The sequence below is a fragment of the Nelumbo nucifera genome, chromosome 2, assembly GCF_055504915.1.
Source record: "Nelumbo nucifera cultivar China Antique chromosome 2, China Antique-T2T, whole genome shotgun sequence".
NCBI classification, from domain to species: domain Eukaryota; kingdom Viridiplantae; phylum Streptophyta; class Magnoliopsida; order Proteales; family Nelumbonaceae; genus Nelumbo; species Nelumbo nucifera.
In genome coordinates this window covers 3537047-3556921 of record NC_142650.1, presented here as the reverse complement: position 1 = coordinate 3556921, position 19875 = coordinate 3537047, and the positions used below count along the sequence as shown (strand labels likewise).

Sequence of the window (19875 nt, the reverse complement as noted above, 5' to 3'; positions counted from 1 at the left end):
AAATAAAAGTGTGTTTCTATTTTCTTTATTTGAGAATGAGAAAAAAAATCAACTATGTCAAGCCTTAATGTTATGGTTAAAGAAGGCAAAAGACAGGAAATTATGAAAAAACCAAAAAAAAATACAAAATACAATTGGGCATATCTCTAGTGCTATACATTCACTATACGAAACAAAAAAAAAGTGTAATAAATAAAAATTATTTTACATGTATAGAAATATAAAAAGTTTGGATACATGTCATTATCATCATCTATGTCTAAAATTGACACATGCAAAGCATATAAACATTTACTAGTACCTTATATTGAATTAAGTTTGGATTGATTAATTCAAACTGAGATAAATCTATACTTATACTATTATTAAAATTGTGAATGAGAGTGTTTAACTTTTATTTAACTAAAATACCCCAAAATTTTGAATTTGGTTGTTCTCTAATTATAAGGACAAAAATGTAAGTTGAACTACTGCGTTTCTTCCCATTTAATTCTACTTAAGAAGTCTTATTTTTAAGGTATTAACTCTCATTATTTAATTGAATTCTATATTAATTAAATATATTAAAAAAAATAAATGTGATAATAAATAATTATTATCTTTTTCATAATAAAAATACAATACAAATTAAAAATCAACACAAAAATGGAGTTATTTTATTTCTTAATAACAACTATATAATTCAATCTCTTGAGTCACATAGGTAAACCATGATGTGATAATTAGATAACAAAAAAATAATAATAATGATAATGACAATAATAGATAAAACAAACAAAAGTATAAAAAATATTTTAAAAACATGTTATTTTAATATTTTATAATATCACCACACGTGCGTATGGGTGTACTTAAACACGAGGATTGAGGAAGTGAATGTTATATATTTATCATGGAAAAAAATGGCGTCGCCCGGACTCGAACCGGAGACCTTCAGTGTGTTAGACTGACGTGATAACCAACTACACCACGACACCAGTAGAAAATTTAAGAAAGCTATTTTCCTTATATGCTATAAAATGCAGTACATATAAAGCACCTGCGGAAAAAACCTCTCCTGTGTTTCTATCCCCGACCTTTTCTTTTCCTGCCCCTTCTCTACCTTTCCCCATATCCTCTGCAAAACCCTAAATCTTTCCGTTCCCCGAAACCCCAATATTATTCACAATCGGATCTCTATCAAATTTTTCCGCAGAACTCAAAGCATCTTTCCTATTCTACGTCTTTCGGTTATTCTTTATCATTTTCCTTCTTCTTAGGGTTTGTCGAAGATGTCAAGTTCTTTGGACATGTCTCTTGATGACCTGATAAAGAACAACAAGAAATCTGGAGGGAGTAATTTCAGAGGCAGAGGCAGAGGTTCAGGTCCCGGTCCGGCCCGTCGAGCTCCGAACCGCGGTGCTAATCGAACGACCCCTTATTCGATGGGAAAGGTCAGTTAGGGCACCTAATCTCGGTCCCTGCCTAATTTTGTTTTTCAGATTCATCGGTTGGCGGTCGAGGTTAGGGTTTGGTCCGTGCTTGTGCCTCTTTTATGATTATTGGGAAGTGTCTTGATTTGTATTCATCGTTTTAAATGCAGTCGGTTCAAGCTCCGGATTCGGCGTGGCAACACGATATGTTCACAGATCAGGCGGCGGCTTACCCGGCGCAGGCATCCCGAGCGTCTGCAATAGAAACCGGAACCAAGCTTTACATTTCCAACTTAGATTATGGCGTATCGAACGACGATATTAAGGTAAGATATCCTTTGTCTATTCTATGTCCCCTCTATGAGTAAGAGGTGTTTTTGATCGTTTCTAGCTCCATGAGTTTCTCTAGTTTATTAGCATTGGGTTTGATTTGACAAACAAGCTTCATTTCTTCATCGTTGTACACTTGCATTCCTAGTAAGTTAAGTAAAAAACGAACAAGTTATTTGGTTGCCCCCAACCCCCTAATATACATACAAAATAAAAAAGTAGAAAGGATGAAATGTTGATTAATTATAATTTCTCTTGTTTACTGATTTTATATGGAGCATTTTCTGCACATTTGAAGGAGCTAAATATTAGGATTTCAGTGTATCCATTTTCAGACTAAGGCCTTTAGTGGGCCACTATTGCAACTTTTAGGATTTCAGTGTATCCATTTTCAGAACGGGTTTAGTGGTTTTCTTGTTCTTTTTCTCTTTTTGACAGACCGGTTTTCTCATTGATTCTGTTAAGTCCCCAACTGGACAAATGGCAGTAAAAGCTTGAAGAAAGTGAGGTCCTATATGATGCCGATTGTTAGCATGTATTTAGGTTACATCTCTGCTAAGCTATTGGTGGGCAGTGGCTCCTTTTAGATGGGGACGTTCTTCAGTGAATTCAATCATGATCATCTGCTAATTAGAGAGTCTTGATAAAAAAAAAAGTCTTGATGAAACAGAGTCTTGGGTTTCACTACCTAATGAAGATTCTCATTCTTCTGCAAAGTGGTATGAACAATTGTAACTCAACTATTCCACTGTGGTAAATGGGACTTAAATGTTGGACTTGATTTGGTGTAAAGGGCCTTGGTAATTAAAAGAAAGTTCTCCACTATTTCAAATTTTTTTGTTCAGTCCAAAAAGTTTGATACTAGCTGATTTAAAGCTGCTAATTATTTGTTACTGCATTTAACAATTCCAAGTGGGAATGACCATTTAGGTTCTGCTGAAATGGGTGGGAATGGAGTTCAGTTCTGTTTTTGGCATCTGATATATATATATATTTTTTTTTGAGAAGGTAAGGTAAAAAATTTATTGATAAAAGAGGCTACAGACAGCAACCTAGTGGAAAAGCACTAGGTGAGCAACCACATTACAAATCCCAAATGGAGTGGGACTCAAGGAGCTGAAAAACATTCACATTTTTAAAATCTGAAGTTACAGATAACCAGGATGCGAGTCTATTGACAGCAGATTTAAGCAGATCTTCAGGAGTTCTAGACTTGTTGCAGATGATGCGACTATTTCTTTCAGTCCAGATGGTGACCAGGACAACTGCAGGAATAGTTTTCCAGACCAGCTTCCCTTTCTTGCTCAGCCCTGGAATCTTCCAACTACACAGTACCTCCTTTACAGACTGAGGCACAACCCAGCTGATGCCTTCAGAATTGCTGAAATGCTCTCACAACTTAGCAGACAAAGTGCTATGAATACAATCATACATAGGTGATCGCCAATTTCAGGAACCATCACACATAAACCACAGTTCAGTTCAGGAATCTGAATCCCTCACCTGCTCCGGTTGGCTCTAGATAGACCTTTATCAAGAGCCAACACCCAAACTAGAAAGCATGCCTTGGAAGGGCTAGTAGAGACCCAAAATCTGATTCTTGGTAAAGCCCACAGTAGCACCTTGACTTAGTTTATCTGCCATAGATTTAACTGAGAAAACCCCATCTCCACTTCCATTCTTCATCCACTTCAATAGAAACCTGCTGATTCTGCAATAACTGTAATGGCTCCAGCAGCTGCACCAGCTCCCAGTCATGGAGATTTCTTCTAAAGACAGGAGACACCAGACAGCACACCCATTTTCCCACTCTAGATAGTCAGAGACTGAAGCATCAGAGGAGGAGGCACAAAGGCTGAGGCTAGGTAAAAGCTCAGATAAGGGGGAGTTTGAGCCCCAGGGGTCCTTCCAGAATTTCAGCCTCCTTCCATCACCCACTTTAAACTCCAAACCATCTGAAAAAATAGGGAAGACTTTCATAATATCTTTCCACAAGGAGCATCCCAATGACTGAAATGGGTCCAAAGATCTCCTGTTACCCCAGTCCACCCCATACCTGGCAGCAATCAAAGACCTCCACCATGCTTCCATCTCAACACCAAATCTCCAGATCTACTTGCTTAAGAGGGCCGAGTTGAAAACCTTTAGTTTTCTCATTCCTAGCCCACCCTCTTTAACGGGCAAACAGATCTGATCCCAATTTACTAAATTAATATTCTTTTCCTCCTAACCCCTCCACAAGAAGTTCCTTTGGAGGGATTCTAATTTCTTGGACACCTTGGATGGGATGGGAGAGAGAAAGAGAGAAAGTAGGTAGGAAGATTCGGAAGGGTACTCTTTAAAAGAGTCACTCTACCCCCAGCTGAGAGGTATTAGCCAGCTTCTTGTCCATTCTCTCAATCACAGGATCCCAGATCGAAGTGGAGGTGCATTTGGCCCTCTAGAGGAAGACCCAAGTATTGGAATCATGTTTTATCGGGAGTGAAGAATGGTGGACATCATGTAGAAGCAAATGCTATAGTGCTTAGGTAGTTATTCTTTAGGAATAAGTTGCTAGTGAGAGTTTATGCATTTAAACAACTGCAGCTTGTTTGTGCCTCAGTGTCTCAGCTATTCTATTTATTTTAATAAGCTTCTTGTTGGTAAAAATCTTGGAATTAGTGGTCCATGGTTTATTCAATTATTCTCCCTACCTTACCCTTGCATGAAGCATATGTTCTTTTTATGGTTATATGCCTCTTATTTTATTTTTTCTTGAGTCACCATGCCATTTTACAATATTTATTTTTGAGAGCTTGTGCTAGCTAAATTTTGAATGTTGTTTGTTCTTAGCATGTCCTAAAATGGATATTGTTGAAATAATTTAGTTATTTGTGTTAGGGTTTGTTTGGCTAGTTAACGCGTTTTTTATTTCTATTATTTCTGTTATTGTACTCACTTACAGTAGGGGCACAAGGGTCTTTTCCCTTCTTATTTCCTGCCGCCCTATATAATATAATAAAAGCTGGCGCCGCCAGCACTGTTCTATTGCTCCAAACCTTTTCTTCTTCCTTTCTTCCTTCTCCTTTCTCTCTTCTTTCCTTCTCTTCTCTACTTCCTCATATTTCAATCGGATTTATTGTCAAGATGGTATCAAAGCAAGGCTGTTGAATCTGGGCTACCAAGTTTTTTCTCTTCAAGTTGCTGAATTTGGGCGGAACAGAGGACTGAATCTGGGCTGATCAAATTAGATCTACAACTGGTACAACCCTAAAGTTTTCTTTCTTCTTTTATTTCTTTCCTTGGTCGTGTACCATGCAGAGAGCAAATGAATCCAAACCACTGAATGTCGGAAGACTTTTGTGAGGGTTATATTTTTTATTTGTTGGATCGTGTGATCCTGTACCTATGAAAAGGTGACTGTAGGTCGTAGATGACTTGTTTTCTCTGCTCGTTAGTCTGATTTCATGTGTGTGAGGATTTCTCTTATTGATTAATGTTGTGGTGGAACTTACACATTATTGATTAATGTTGTGGTGAAAATCAGTCTCGTCATAGTTCTTCTTTGGAAGTTGGTGCTGTTTTTTTTTGTGCTCAGATCAAGTCCAGAACTGAATTGTTGTGTGTGGATCTTTTGTCGATATAAGGAGGGATCCTAAGTTGAGAGTTTAGATAAAAAAATCTTGTGCTTACCATGTCGTCTGAGAATGTGCCAAAACGTTTTTTGATGGATGCAGTTTTGTGTGCTACATACATCATCAACCGTATGCCATCTCGGTTACCAGAGTATAAGGCCCCACATCAGCTTCTGTTTCCTACAGCTCTGTTGTCCACCATTCCGATGCGTGTTTTAGGTGTCGTTGCTTTGTCCATAACTTGTCCCCTACTTGAGGTAAGCTTGATCCTCGGGCTATTCCTTGTGTTTTCCTTGGTTACCCTTTATCTCAGAAGGGGTATTGCTGCTATGATCCTACCTCTCGCAAGTACTATGTCTCCATTGATGTATCATTCTTTGAAAATCAACCTTTCTTCTCGGTTTCTCCTCGGGGGGGAGAGTAGGGTTGAGGAGAAATAGGCGGTTCAAACTCAACTACCTCCTTTACCTGATCCTCCTCCATTCCGTGTCTTTCATCGTCGCCATAAAAACCAACAGAGTTCAAGAGCCGTGGAACTTGACACTATGCAACCAGCATCATTGGATTCACCAGAGGCAGATCCGTCTCATCAGCCAAGTACACTTGCTCCTATTGATATGCCTGTTCCTCTCAACGTTGATTCCCTAGTCATAAATGATTTTGATATTCCTATTGCTAAGAGAAAGGGTGTTAGATCTTGTACCACTAATCATCCTATCTCTAATTTTGTGTCCTATGATCAAGTTTCACCTTCATTCCGTGCATTCCTCTCTTCTGTGGACAATGTCCCGGTTCCTAAGAATGTGGCAGAAGTTTTATCTAAACCTGAATGGACAGATGCAATGCAGGAAGAAATTGATGCATTATACAAAAATGGCACTTGGAAGTTGGTGGACTTTCCTGAAGGGAAGGAACCAGTGGGTGTTCACAGTGAAACACAAGGCTGATGGAATTGTTGAAAGGTACAAGGCTAGACTGGTAGCAGGAGGTTTTACATAGGTATATGGAGTGGATTATGCAAAGACTTTTTCTCCAGTAGCCAAGATGAATTTTATCATGATCCTTCTTTTATTGCCAGCAAATCTTGACTGGGAACTTCACCAATTGGACATCAAAAATGCTTTCTTGAATGGTGACTTGGAAAAGGAAGTGTACATGATCCAACCTCTAGGTTTTTGTGCCAAAGGCAGTGAACAAAAGGTGTGCCGGTTAAAAAAATCTTTATATGGGTTGAAACAATCACCCCGGGCTTGGTTTAGTAAGTTCCATTTAGCAGTTCAACAGATGGGGTTCAAACAATGCCAGTTAGATCACACTCTATTTGTTAAAAGTGGTGAAGGGAAAATTGCAGCTCTTATTGTGTATGTGGATGACATAGTGATCACAGGAGATTGGGAGGCTGAAATACGGGGACTAAAAACATTCTTAGCCACTCAATTTGAGGTGAAAGATCTAGGCCCCTTACGTTATTTCCTTGGAATTGAAGTTGCCTGCTCTCACAAGGGCATCTTTATTTCCCAACGGAAATATGTACTAGATCTACTAGAAGATATAGGCAAGTTGGGGGTAAAACCAATTGACTCACCAATTGAATCTAATCATCAGTTGGGTGACAGTTAGGGGGAGTTTTTGAAAGATGTGAAGAAGTTCCAGAGACTCGTAGGGAGATTCTTGTATTTGTCTATGATCATGCCTGATATTGCTTATGAAGTGGGTGTTCTTAGTCAATTCATGCACAATCCTAGGACAACTCACTTTGAAGCTGCAGAGAGGATCCTTAGATACCTCAAGAAGTTTCTCAGAGCTGGTTTGTTGTTCCAGAAACATGGTCACTTAAAGGTGGAAGTATATACTGATGCTGATTGGGCTGGAGTAGTCGATGAGCGAAAGTCTACTAGTGGGTATTGTGCCTTTGCAGGAGAAAACCTGGTCACATGGAGAAGTAAAAAACAAAGTGTGGTGGCTAGATCTAGTGCTGAAGCAGAATATAGAGCGATGTCTCATGGGGTTGCTGAAATCATGTGGATAAGAAATCTGTTAGGTGAACTGGGTTTTGTAGTGAGCAATCCTATGTCACTCTAATGTGACAATAAAGCTGCCATCAATATTGCTGCTAATCCAATCCAGCATGGTAGGACGAAACACATTGAAGTGGACAAACATTTTATTAGAGAGAAACTTGTTAATGGATAAGTGTGTACTCCATATGTCAGCTCAGAAGAACAACTTGCAGATATCTTCACCAAAGGTCTTCATCATGTGCGGCACAATGATTTGTGTGACAAATTAGGCATGATTGACATCTATGCTCCAACTTGAGGGGGAGTGTTGAAATAATTTAGTTATTTGTGTTAGGGTCTGTTTGGCTAGTTAAAGCGTTTTTTATTTCTGTTATTTCTGTTATTGTACTCACTTATAGCAGGGGCACAAGGGTCTTTTCCCTTCTTATTTCTGCCGCCCTATACAATATAATAAAAGCTGGTGCCGCTAGCACTGTTCTATTGCTCCAAACATTTTCTTCTTCCTTTCTCTCTTCTTTCCTTCTCTTCTCTACTTTCTCATATTTCAATCGGATTTATTGTCAAGAGATATGTAGCTGCATTTTGATGCTGTAAGCATGTCTTTATAAATCTTTATTTTTTGGAGGATGAAAATGCATTAAATGACATGTTTGTGTCTTCTACCATTGCAATCATCTAAAGCACTGTTCTTGGTATTTAGATTAAGTCAATTTATTTCACTAATATCCTCTATTGTTGATAGCAGTGTTTTAGAAGCACACAAAGCTTTATTTCTTGATGCTCACCTTAAAGCGAGGATCAAGGAAAACACTTAAAGATTCCCATGGAGTGACTATCTGAAGCATTTCTGCCTTCTCTAGGAAGTATACATCCATCCTGTAACAAGTGACTATATTAAACATTCTACCTTCTTTGGGAAGTATTATATCCATTCTGTGCTACCCATTTGGTTCACCAAACAGCTAAGGAAACAATGGGTTTATTGAGCACTGTGGATGTTGGCTTATTTGAAGAAGGATTTGCTTTTGTTAAAGTGGTTTGTTTTCTTAATCGAGTAGTTGACAAAAATGGTGTTGTATGAAGAGAAGGTCTTCTCCAGTGTTGTCTGGTTGGAAAATTTAAAGAAGACTACCCTGACATTGCAGCAGTAGATATGTGGGTTTCTACTAGAGTTCTAGACGTTAAAGAATTTTGTGGGGAGGTCGATCTGTTTGTGTTTGCCTCAGCAGCTTCTGCATTAGAAGTTCTCAAATTAGGAAAAAATATGTTAAATAAATGGAACTTGCACATTCTCAGATGGATTACTTGGGTGGGCTTAGTCAAAGTTAGAAGCTTTGCCCAATGGTGAATCTCAGTTTATGGGGTGCTATTGAGTGCTTCGTACAAGGCTATACTGATTTGGGGTTAAGAGAATGTAGTTTGAGGAAGGTGGATTTGTTAAGTATATTAATTTGGGGAAATTCAGTTTGGTTTATCACCGGGATAATGGGATTAGTGGTTATTGGTAGTTTGAGGAAGGTGGATTTGTTAAGTACATTAATTTGGGCAAATTTAGTTTGGTTTATCACCAGGATGATGGGATTAGTGGTTATTGGCTGAGCTTCACTCTCAGACTAGAGGAGGAAGGGGATGGTTTGTTCCTGTTGGGTGGCTACCTGCAGGTGGTGCTTTCTGTGCGGCAGCAGATGGGGGGCTGGTGGAAGCATTCACTCATCTGCACTGATAGGAGTAGGAGAATCACGTTGAGGTTGGCAAGGGTTGTAGCAGAGCTGTAGTTAGTAATCATGGGTCGAGCATAGTGATGCTTAAGTTGGAAGGAGCTTCCTTGGAAGGTGTTCCTTATGTCTGGTGGTGGTCTTTGGTGAACCCTTAGGGTGGTTCTGGTGGGGAGCTAGGGGCAAATGAGTAGATGCATAGCATCAGGTGTTGAGGTGCTAAGGAAGGGGATATGATTTAAAGTTAAAATTGACATTGAAGTCTAGAAGTATCCAAAGTTCATACCTCAAGATTATATTGGTTTGGAGGGATGGATCAAGAGGTTCTGGTCAACCGAGGTTTGAGGAACTGGTCTAGACCCAGTCTTTTGATGGGGTGGGTTTGGACCACTGGGGCTTGTCCCTTGGTGATGTGATCTGGGATTATTTGAAGGTTGTGATTAGACAATGTCCATCTCACACATGAGAGTAACCTCAGTGGGCATTTTTGGCATATAGAAAGTCTCACTTTGGGTATACAAAAGAAGGCCATATTGCTAATGAATTAGGGTCGATGTGGTTCTTTTGCTTGCCATTGATGGAAGTAGCAGAAGGATGATCAAGCTTCCAAAGTGAAAGCATGCTGATGAGCTAAGTTTGAGGTTTTGAGCCATGGGCGTTCTTTTCAGGGTGGTGGTGCATTGATTGATGGAAGGGTGTATCTAGTTCTGAGGTCGAGCGTATTGGATATTTGTTGCTTTTCCTGTTAACAAGTGCCAACTGCCAAGTGTGGAACAATGGAAGATATGATTGGAGTCCAAGCTTGCTTGGATAATATTGATGGTTTGAATGGAGCCTACAATTGTAGGGAGAAATGTAGTATGTAGCTGTTGTCATTGTTGAAGGTGGAAGGCTTGAAAACTGATCTTGACACCTCAGGAAGTGATCTCATCTTGAATAGTGCTGATTGGGGGGGGGTGAAGAGGAGGTAGTGATGGATGAGGTGTGTTAGATTGTTAATATGAGAGGTCCAGCTGCTTTTGAATTTCTGGAAGAAGACCAAGCTAGAGGGAGGCCACAATAAATCCCAATGTCATATGAGCCACATCAAGAGGCTTTGAGGAAGGAGGATTCAGTGATCTCTAGGAGCTGTACTAATGGTTTTGAGTCATATGATCCTGCAGCAGTTAGAGGGAAGTGTAAGAAAAAGGATATCGAAGAACTGGCTATGATGGGCAATGTTTCACAGAAGGCAGCAAGAGGTTTGAAGAAACACATAGAGGAAGTAGAAGCAGAGAGGTAAAAACTCAAGTTCCCAGCTGTTGTTTAGTGTTCTCGCGTTCCACTTGGGAGAGTGCACTAGTGCAGTGTAGTTATTTTTTTTCCTGGGGCTTTATGGCTATTATTGTATTTAATAGGCTACCATGGGATGATGTGTTGTTTTCCAGGCAAATTGAATTGACAGATATTGCTGGAGCTCTTTTTTTGGGTTTGAGGTTTTCTTGGGGCTGTATTTGGGTGGTCTTGTATATTTGTGATGATCTTGAAACTCACCCTTTTCTTGTCTGGGTACTTAAGCCTCTTGTATCTTTTTTTCTTCCCTTAAGCTTAAGACTGTGTTTGGTTCGAAAGAAAAGGTAGGGAAAGGAAAGGAAAGGAAATGAAAGGAAACCTATACAAGGTTTGTTAAGTTTCCCTATATTTCCCTTTCTTTCCCTACCTTTTCTTTTACACCAAACACAACCTAAAAAATTCTCTTATTGTCATCCAAAAAAGGTTCCCGGTCCATTTATATTGGATCCATGTCTTTTCTGGAATACTAGAATCTAAATTTCATCGAACGTATAGTCAATTATTAAACTGAAAACTAGTGGATTAACTTAACTCTCTTCTGCTCTATAAGTTTCAAGGTTTACATATTTAAATGTTTGTAAGGTATTCACTAACCAGATCCATAGACCTGATTCTGAATGGGTCTTTAATCTGTGGGCCTGAGTTGGAACCATTTTTGCTCATATTCAAGAAAAGACTATTAATTGGGGCTTGAGTATGTTCAATATGTGGGTAATTTGGCACCCTTAAGTTCATTCCAGAAAGTATACGCACACCTTGAAATGCCTCTTCTGCGTGTATGTTGTATGTATACATTTACTAGCAATTATGGTTTAACTTATTGAATTGCGGTTTTCAGGTATTTATTTTAACATCTATAGTTTAAATGATTCATAAGAATGCAACATGAAAGCGTACTTTTCTTACATGGAAGTATTCACAATTCCTTTATCCGGTCATTTACTCTTTATACTTTTCTTACACGAAAAGTATACTACCCTTATGCATATTTGTATTCTCGTCCTAAAGTTATCTGATGCTTTTTCATAAAAATTGGTAACCATGAGGTTGGCTTGGACCACATGTATCACACAGATATAAAGGTCCCGTTGCTCTCAGTTCTTCGCATTTTTAGACATTTGCTGATGGTAATGCTCTGCTTTTTGCAGTGCTTTTCCATGCTTAATGGTAGTAGTTATGTACTGCATGTATATGTTGTTTTTAATATGAATTTTACACTGTACAGGAGCTCTTTTCAGAGGTCGGTGACCTGAAGCGATATACAATCCATTATGATAGGAGTGGAAGATCAAAGGTATCTTCTCAAATTTGGTATTTTCTGCTTTTAGTAAATCTTTATGTTAAGCCATTATTAAAAATGATTCTCTCTCTTAGGGGACAGCAGAGGTTGTATTTTCACGGCGAGCTGATGCTCTTGCTGCTGTGAAGAGATACAACAATGTTCAGCTTGATGGGAAGCCAATGAAAATAGAGATTGTGGGAACAAATGTTACAACTCCAGCTGTTGCTCCAGCAGCTACAAATGGCAAATTTGGAAATCCAAACAGCGTTCCCAGAAGGTATGCCCTTTTAGTTATCCTGGGTCTAGAGTTATGGATCCACTTAGCTCATGCTTGTAACTCTCAGATCTGCTTTCATAATGCTCATGCCTTGAGAAATGTCTCGAATATATCTTAGAACTTCCTTTTCATAAATTATACTCTTGTAAAAGCCCTTTTCTTGGTTCTGCTTTGTGGCATTTGCCAAGTACTTCTGAGAATATTGAGATGAATCTTACTGTATTTGTTGTTGGGTGATTACTATGTTCAGTTACAGTTTTTTTTTATTCTTTTTTATGATTTGAAGTGATATTCTAATGTAGCTCATCTTAAACAGCTCAGCATTCTTAACTCAGGTCTCAGGTGACTCATAAATAAATATGTTTGAGTATTGGCATCATCCCTATATGGAGTAATAAGATAATGCCTATCAAAAAAAGAAGGATCCCATTCCTATAAATTCTGCATTCTATGCTCTATAATCACTTTTGCTTTTATAATTTACCCTGAGGCTTCTTTGAAGTTAAGCTGGAAAGGGTGAAATTAAACTTCTCCAAGGAATTTTCTTTCCTGAACTGGAAGTTTGTATTATGAGGTATGGATGCTCTATTCTAAAATAAGCTCTATTGGTGATTGTTTGACATTATGAAATTGTCCTGTCATTTTACATGCTTTTATCCTTACTTTGTCCAAGGGGTTTCTGATATTCCCTTCATTACAAGGACTAAGGATCAGTTAGTTGATTGGAGATTTCTCAGATATAGTGGGATGGATGAAGTTGCAGTTGACTGTTGGGGAGTATTTTGTTTTCTTTCTTCTGTGATGTGATTTCTAGTTTCCTTCCTTGTGAAAAAATAGTATTATTAGGTACTGGAAAATTTGGCACCACCTAAGGAGGGAATGAATTAACTGAATTTGATAGCTGTTTTACAAGCCGTGTTACTGATCATTTTGCTCCATTGGCACTAGTAAACACATTGGCACTATGTTGATTTTAAGAGATGGTATTATAACACAAGTTGGTGACAATATTGCAGATATGTGGAGTAACAATGTTATTGCCTACCTAATGGACATGATTACCTCTTTTAGCTAACTCGATAGCAAGGTTTAAAGCATCAACATACCCTGATACGATTCAAGGGACACGTGTACATGTACTTCAAACCTTGCACCCAGTTTTTTTAGTTTTCTTTAAAAATAGGTCAGGGGGTAGGTTTTACCTCCTGAAATACGCCAAACCCCCAAAGCTCCATTATCTACTCTGTCGGTGACCCATCGGTATGATACGTTTTGGCCGATACATGATGAAATTTCAAACCTTGCTTGATACTCTTTTCAATCATGGAAGTTAAATGTTAGTTTTTGTTTGTGTAATAGGTTATTTGATTAATATATTGGAATCATTTGCATTTTCTATGAGTTTGAATTTTGCCTGAACTTAATTCTATCATGTAGTTTTCGTTGTTAAAAGTTTACAGGACAATTTCATAACACATTATTTTGTCTATAACCTTAGTTTTTTAATGTTGTTTAATGATTTGGAACAAGATAATAATTTCTGACAATCATAAAAATCTCCCCTCAAAAGTTTTACTTTAACAAAAACCTACCCTGAACTTTTGGGAAATTCAACACACACATCCCTTCTGTCACTGACCAGATGAAAAATGTTTAACCGATGCATTATTTTTTGTTTTTTCAAAATACCTATTTTACCCTGAGAAGCAGAATTTTTTTCTTCTGATTTCATGTCATTCTTCACCAAGTGAAATACCTTGTTGACTTTCAAATGTTAAATATAAAGGGCAAATGCACCCTCCATTGAGCTTTTGCATGAAGATCTGAGCAGCCCGAAGCATGTTTGGCATACGCACATCTGCCAAACGTGCTTTGGATGACTGACATTTCCACTGACAGTGACATGTTAAACCTTGGTGTAAAACAGCTATCAAATTCAGCTAATCTGATTTCAGTCAAGGGATGCACAATAATTTGCTGTCTGCATGTAACATCTCTTTCAGATGGGTCGAAGGATTAGCCAACTCATTAGATGAAATTCTAGTTGGAGTGGAGTTATCGTAGTCTCTTTGCATTTTGGTGGTGGGGGTGCAAATGGTATTCCTTTTTCCAAATTTAAATCCAAATCCATGTCTGATTATGGTGACCCAAGTTCAACCCGTTTATAATGGGATCAATATGAATTGATCCATTATGATCCAAACTGGTAATATTTAAATGTATATGCTTATATCTGCATAAAATCAATGTGCCTGTTAAAGTTGATTTCAGTGTTTAATATTAACGATTAGAAAATATTGTATACCTACTGAAGATTCATAGATTCAAGCCTCAGAAGTTATTTTCCAGTCAATTCATTCATGGTATACAACATCAATGCCATTTTTAGTTCATTTTACTAATAATATATGGAATTCTGGTCTTTTTTAGTTTAAGTTATTGATGATATTCAATATTCAAATCCATTTTATGTCTTCCCTAAATGTGATGTATAAGATTTAATTTAATCCAAGTTGAATCTGATTTGATCTGTTTGCAGCCCTATGATTGAATTGATCCTTATTGTTATGCCTTTTATGTCTCACTTTAAGTGTTACGTCCCATACTTTATTAGGGGCACAACTGTCATTGTATTTCATATTAGAAACATATAAATACAGCCTGGTCGACTAGAGAGATAAGATTTGAATTCTCTCTAGATTGAACCAGCGGTTTACTCTCTTAACTCTTCCTTCTCTTCTCTCTCCTTCTCTCCTGCTTCTATTCTTTTTCTCTCATTCTAGGACTGAAACCAGTGCAGGTCAAATCAATAACAGTGTTGACCCCACATTTTATCTCAAGGTTTACAATACAGTCCAAAACAAATTCTTCCTAAAGGTCCCCCTGCTTTGGCAAAGCATCAGCCAAACCATTGGCTGATCTCCTTGTCCAACTGAAAAGCACTCCAGCTGCCCTTGCTAAGCAGATAATCTGCCTATTTGCTATTTAAAATTCCAAACCCCAAGCTTTTTGTCTGCAGCTGTCCTATTAACAGTTTAGAGTCTCTCTCCACCTCAAATTTTGAAGTTCTCATTGCTTGACCAGTCTCAAACCTTGAAAGCCATAATATCAGCTCTTAATGAATATCCCATACCCATTGGGCCAGAGTATAGTGCTATCAACCTGCCCTTCTACTTCTGAATGCTCCCCCCAACTCCAGAGGGACCCGGGTTGCCCAAAGAGCTTCCACCAAAATTCACTTTTACCCTTTGTTGTGTTGAAGGTAACCATTAAACCTGTACCATATTCTTTATGGTTGAAGAACTTGCCACTACTGACCACCCTCTAAAAATGTCCTACATAAGCATGGTATCGATGACTTGCTCCTTAGATCTCTCTTTGACCACCCTCTATCTTTGAATAACTCTATTGATTTCAGTCTATGTATGATCTACATAAGCATGGTATCGATGACTTGCTCCTTAGATCTCTCTAATCCTCGGAAGGAAGGTTCTATTATTCTTGTCTTCCCAAATTGACTAAAGTATAGATGCTTATGTGGCTCTCCACATTGCCCCACCCCTTTTCTTTGGTAGTTTGAAAAAACTTGGGTTAAAAAGGCCTACCACATCTGAAGGAGGGGTCCACCTAGAACCAAAGAGAGAAGAAAACTAATTCCAAACAAAAGAAGCAAAAAGACAAGATAATAATGTGTTATTGTCTCGCCACAGCCTAAGGAAAGACAACAGACATGAGGGTAGATGCAGCACTTTGGCCTTCTTTGTAGCTTGTTCTAAGTGTTGATTTTCTGGAGCACCACCTCCCAACAAAAAAGCCCTTATTTTGGGGGGTATAGGGTTACACCGAACTATTTTTGTTGGAAAGGATCCTCCCATGTTAGAGGACTGAAGGAGGGCAGTGAAAAAGGAAGCACAAGTAGAAGAGCCGAAAGAGGACACCGACCAAATTCTGCAGTCCAAACAAGAATGATTCAAGAGCATTGTACTAAGAAGGGATATAAATTCATCTACCAACCCCATTTCAAAGTCCCTTAACCCTCTCCTTAGTCCTTAGTCCCAAACCCAAGAATTTTTATTACCATGTACATCTTCTTAGAGAGCCATTGCCAAACCAAACATCTTCTTAGAAAAACACTTTGTTACCTACACAACCATCAAACCTAGAGGTGTAAATTGGGTCGTGTCGCCAGCAAGTGGTACAACTTGACCCAAATTTAGATTGGCCTGGCATGGCACAGCACGACGGCTGTGCCTAGCCTGATACAATGGTTCGAGCCGTGTTGGGCCTGGGGTTCCACTTCCACGGGCCAGCACAGCACATGGGCCACGCTTGGCCTGCCCGTTGAACTAGTCGTTGGGGGGGTCCCCAATGGCTAGTTTCAGCTTTTTGGGGCTTTTTTTTATAGAAATACCCCTAACAGCTCTAAACAACTATATAGAGGGGTATTTATGTATTTTGGTTTAAGAGGAGAAAGAATAACACAACTGTGGTGGTTTGCGGCTCGAGAACATTAGAAAAAGGAATATGGCTCTTTTGGGGAAGTGGTTGTGGAAATTTCCATTGGAGCAGGAAAAGCTTTGGGCTAGAATAGTGGCAAGCATACATGGGCTGGAGCAAAATGGATGGGATGTTGGAATCAGAGCTAGGACCACAAGCACTTATCCTTTGAAAGCCATTCATGATCTGCTACCAGTTTTCACCCCTCTTATCAGGTATGATTTGAATTCAGGTAACTCCATAAAATTTTGGGAACAAACTTGGGTGGGGATTGCACCTCTAAAAGACCAGTTTCCTTTTTTGTATGCTCTATCTGATTTTAAAAATGAGCCAATATGTTCTTTCATCACCCCTTCCTCTTCTAGTTCTGGGCCTGGGTGGAACTTGGGTCTGAGAAGGGCTGTGAGGGACTCAGACCTTGACAGTATTTCGAGTCTCCTTGAACTTCTTGATAATGTCTTCCTAGACCCCACTAAGGTGGACTCTAGAATTTGGACCCCTACCCCCACTGGCTCTTTTTCTTGTGCTTCATTCTTTAAAGTCTTAAGCCAATCCACCAGTCTTGTTACCCCCCCTTTCCCCGTCAATGAGGTTTGGTGCAGCCCAATTCCTCCCAGGGTTAGTAGTTTTTGTTGGGAAGTCTATTTGGAAAGAATCAACACTGGTGATCCAAAAGAAGAGACCCAATACTTGCTTGTCACCTCATTGGTGTGTTCTTTGCAAAGCGGAGAGGGAGACTGGTTTCCACTTACTGGTGTCTTGCCAATTTGCAAAGTCTATTTGGGAGTGAGCCTTTTCCCTTTTTGGGTGTAGTTGGAACCCTCCATTAGACATGCAATGTCTTTGCTAATGGTGTTCATTCATTCATTGGAATAAAATATATTCTTAAAAGGCAATGGAAGTTATAAAATCATTATTTTTTATGTGAGAAATAAGAATTTCAGGCCCTAACATAGACTTGTTCGGGCTTGCCTCGAGGGGCGTGGTACAAAGGCGACTCATAGAATCAAGAATGCAATATGTTTTACATCACATTAACTACTTGAAGCAATGCAATTAAGGAAAAAAAAGAGATTGTGGGTTTTACATGCTTGAAAATGTTTTATATGTTTGATTTTATTTATAAATTTTGATTTGAATATGCTTTGCATGTTATGTTTATGTATTTTAATTTTAGATAATAGGTTATTTAAAACATTTATTCAAAATTTAAGTTTATATTTTTTTTAATATTGTGTTTAATATTTTTTTTCATTTTTTGCATTGTTTAGCATTTTTTTGAATTCTTTTAATTTTCTGACATTTTTTGTTCTTCTAGCCTTTTTTTTTGTAATTTTGCACCTTGCTTTAAAAAGGCACGTGCCTTGTCTTTTGCCTCGGGCTCAAATTGGTCCTTGCGTCTATTTTGCATCTTGCGCTTTTAAAACAGAGGTCAATTCAAGTTTCCTGTTTATTGTAACCAACCCCATTGTGAGACGAGTCTTAGTCCGTATATTTGAATGCACAACTCATTGGCTGCATTACTTCTAATTTTTCATGTTGAAACTTCCATACTGTTTTTCTTCTCTAATCCTTATTCTTACTGTTTCGGGGAGCGCACCATTCTTTGCTTTCTTGGGCAAAGCAGCTATGAGATCTTTTGACCTCTCACCATTTTAGAGCTCCATGCATTTTCTTTCCCTTGTTGAGGAAAAAAACTCTGGTGGAATTTTTACTTCATGAATTTAAATAAAGTGGTGGTGTTGACTGATAAAAAAAAGTGGTCTTGTTGAAGAAAAAGTTCCGGTTACGTGTTGTTTTGCTCTCAAACTTGAACCCATATACTCTATGGAGCCTTTTGGTTTATGTGTAGAGGTTAATTCAGTATTCAAATAATGGTTTAACGGTCTCTTGGTAGGCATATTAACCTTGCATTCGTTTTTTATTTCTAACAGTATTTCACCCTTGAAGGTTCAGAGTAGCAGCTTGTTAGCTGTTGTATCATTATGCTAATTCTGTCTGCCTATCAAATTTACAACCTTTCACTTTTTTGTATTAAGGTTCAAATATCCCTCTTCATTGATGTCTCTGCATCGAGTGTGGTCCATAGTTGGCCATGAGAAAGATCAGAAAGTACTGACAAGAAAGTTGACATGTAATTAGCATATTTTAACCGGTAAATTTTTTGTAGTCAATTAGCTTGTCGCTACTCTATTCTGCATCTCAGGGTATTTGCTCTTGTTTGTTTGTATTTTTATTATTTTTTTACTTCATCTTCGGTATGGTTGATTTTCTAGTAGCATTAGCATCTTCATATTTCTGATTGTTGTGCTTTATGTGTTTGATTGAAAAGTGGACAAGGAAGGGGTGGTGCTATTGGACGGCCACGGGGCCGTGGATTTGGGAGGGGCCGTGGACGGGGAAGAGGCCGTGCTGAGCAGATAACTGCAGAAGATCTTGATGCTGATTTGGAGAAGTACCATTCAGAAGCAATGCAAATAAACTGAAGTCAAACTACTATTCCTGTGGCTTCATAAGTCTTCTGCTATGCCATTGTCATGCTTGATAAATGCGTTCCTGACGTATGTGTATTTTATCAACGTGCTACTCCCTCAAGGAAGAAAACACGTGGAAAACTGCTTGTGTCTGGTTTATGGAGCTTGGCCCTTTATTGTTAGTTGCTCCTTTGATTTTGACATGGTACATGGGTTAATGGACGGCTGCAGAGTGTACTGTGATTTCCCTTTGTTTCATTTGCTACTGCTTTAATTCGTTTACTTGTTTCTACATCCGGGGTACATGGAGTTGGAACTGCTTCGCTCTTCAGGTGATAGAAGCAAATAACAAGAGCCAGCTGCAATCATGGGAATCGAAGTGAAGCCAGAGCTTCAGAACTTGTATTATGTTTGGAGTTGCTCGCTGTCTACGATTTAAGAAGGTAAGATGTCGTTGAAAGTAGATTTATGATTTCCTTTTAAATTATCTGATAACATCTTGTAACTGTTAAAATCTTTGGCAGTTTTTTTTGGTGCTCTGTAAATGAGGCAGTTTGTTGAATTTTGGTAGTTTATAGATCGGTGGGTGTACAATCTCCTTTACATGCTAGTTCTGGGATTCTTGGGAAAGCATGTTATGGAGATTTCACATCGACGTGAAAGGATTTTTCTGATTTTTTTTTTGTTGTATTGGTATGGGGCGTCTGGCGATGAAACACTCCTCGCAGATGAATGTCGAGCTTTTTGGAACACTGAATGATTTCATAGCGTTTGTGAACTCATGCGGAATGGTGAATATTACTGGTCATAACATGGAAGAAATATATCGATATCACTCATTTCTGGTCGTATTTTTAACATTTTATGCTTTATGCGATTGTGACATGACGCACTCGAGAAGTATTGAAAATTTGACCAAAT

At 38.5% G+C, this 19875-nt stretch overlaps 1 protein-coding gene and 1 non-coding gene across 6 annotated transcripts; one reads left to right on the top strand and one right to left on the bottom strand.

Moving 5' to 3' along the window:
* Nucleotides 1–903: 903 nt before the first annotated feature.
* Nucleotides 904–977, bottom strand: TRNAV-AAC (transfer RNA valine (anticodon AAC)). Its single transcript has one exon. It is a non-coding gene; the product is annotated as a tRNA-Val (tRNA).
* A 64-nt stretch (nt 978–1041) lies between these two features.
* Nucleotides 1042–19776, top strand: LOC104594587 (THO complex subunit 4A-like). Of its 5 annotated transcripts, XR_016081972.1 has the most exons (7): nt 1042–1433; nt 1583–1738; nt 11650–11718; nt 11799–11983; nt 18520–18614; nt 18813–19397; nt 19683–19776. XR_016081972.1 is itself a non-coding variant. In XM_088897012.1 (6 exons), exons 1-6 carry the CDS (start codon nt 1272–1274, stop codon nt 18902–18904), a joined length of 759 nt encoding a protein of 252 aa, XP_088753138.1. In that variant the 5' UTR covers nt 1042–1271; the 3' UTR covers nt 18905–19776. The 5 variants fall into 5 exon arrangements, 3 of the variants coding, with proteins under 3 accessions (XP_088753138.1, XP_010253244.1, XP_010253243.1); XM_088897012.1 differs by having other exon boundaries at nt 18813–19776; XM_010254942.3 differs by lacking the exon at nt 19683–19776 and having other exon boundaries at nt 1043–1433; nt 18520–18635; nt 18813–18921.
* The last annotated feature ends 99 nt before the right edge of the window (nt 19777–19875 follow it).

Coding starts and splice junctions, on each gene's coding strand:
- LOC104594587 (XM_088897012.1), top strand. CDS start 1,272: ATGTCAAGTTCTTTGGACATGTCTCTTGATGACCTGATAAAGAACAAC. Junction 11,984..18,519: donor CCAAACAGCGTTCCCAGAAG/GTATGCCCTTTT, acceptor TTTTGTATTAAG/GTTCAAATATCCCTCTTCAT. Junction 18,615..18,812: donor ACTGACAAGAAAGTTGACAT/GTAATTAGCATA, acceptor TTGATTGAAAAG/TGGACAAGGAAGGGGTGGTG.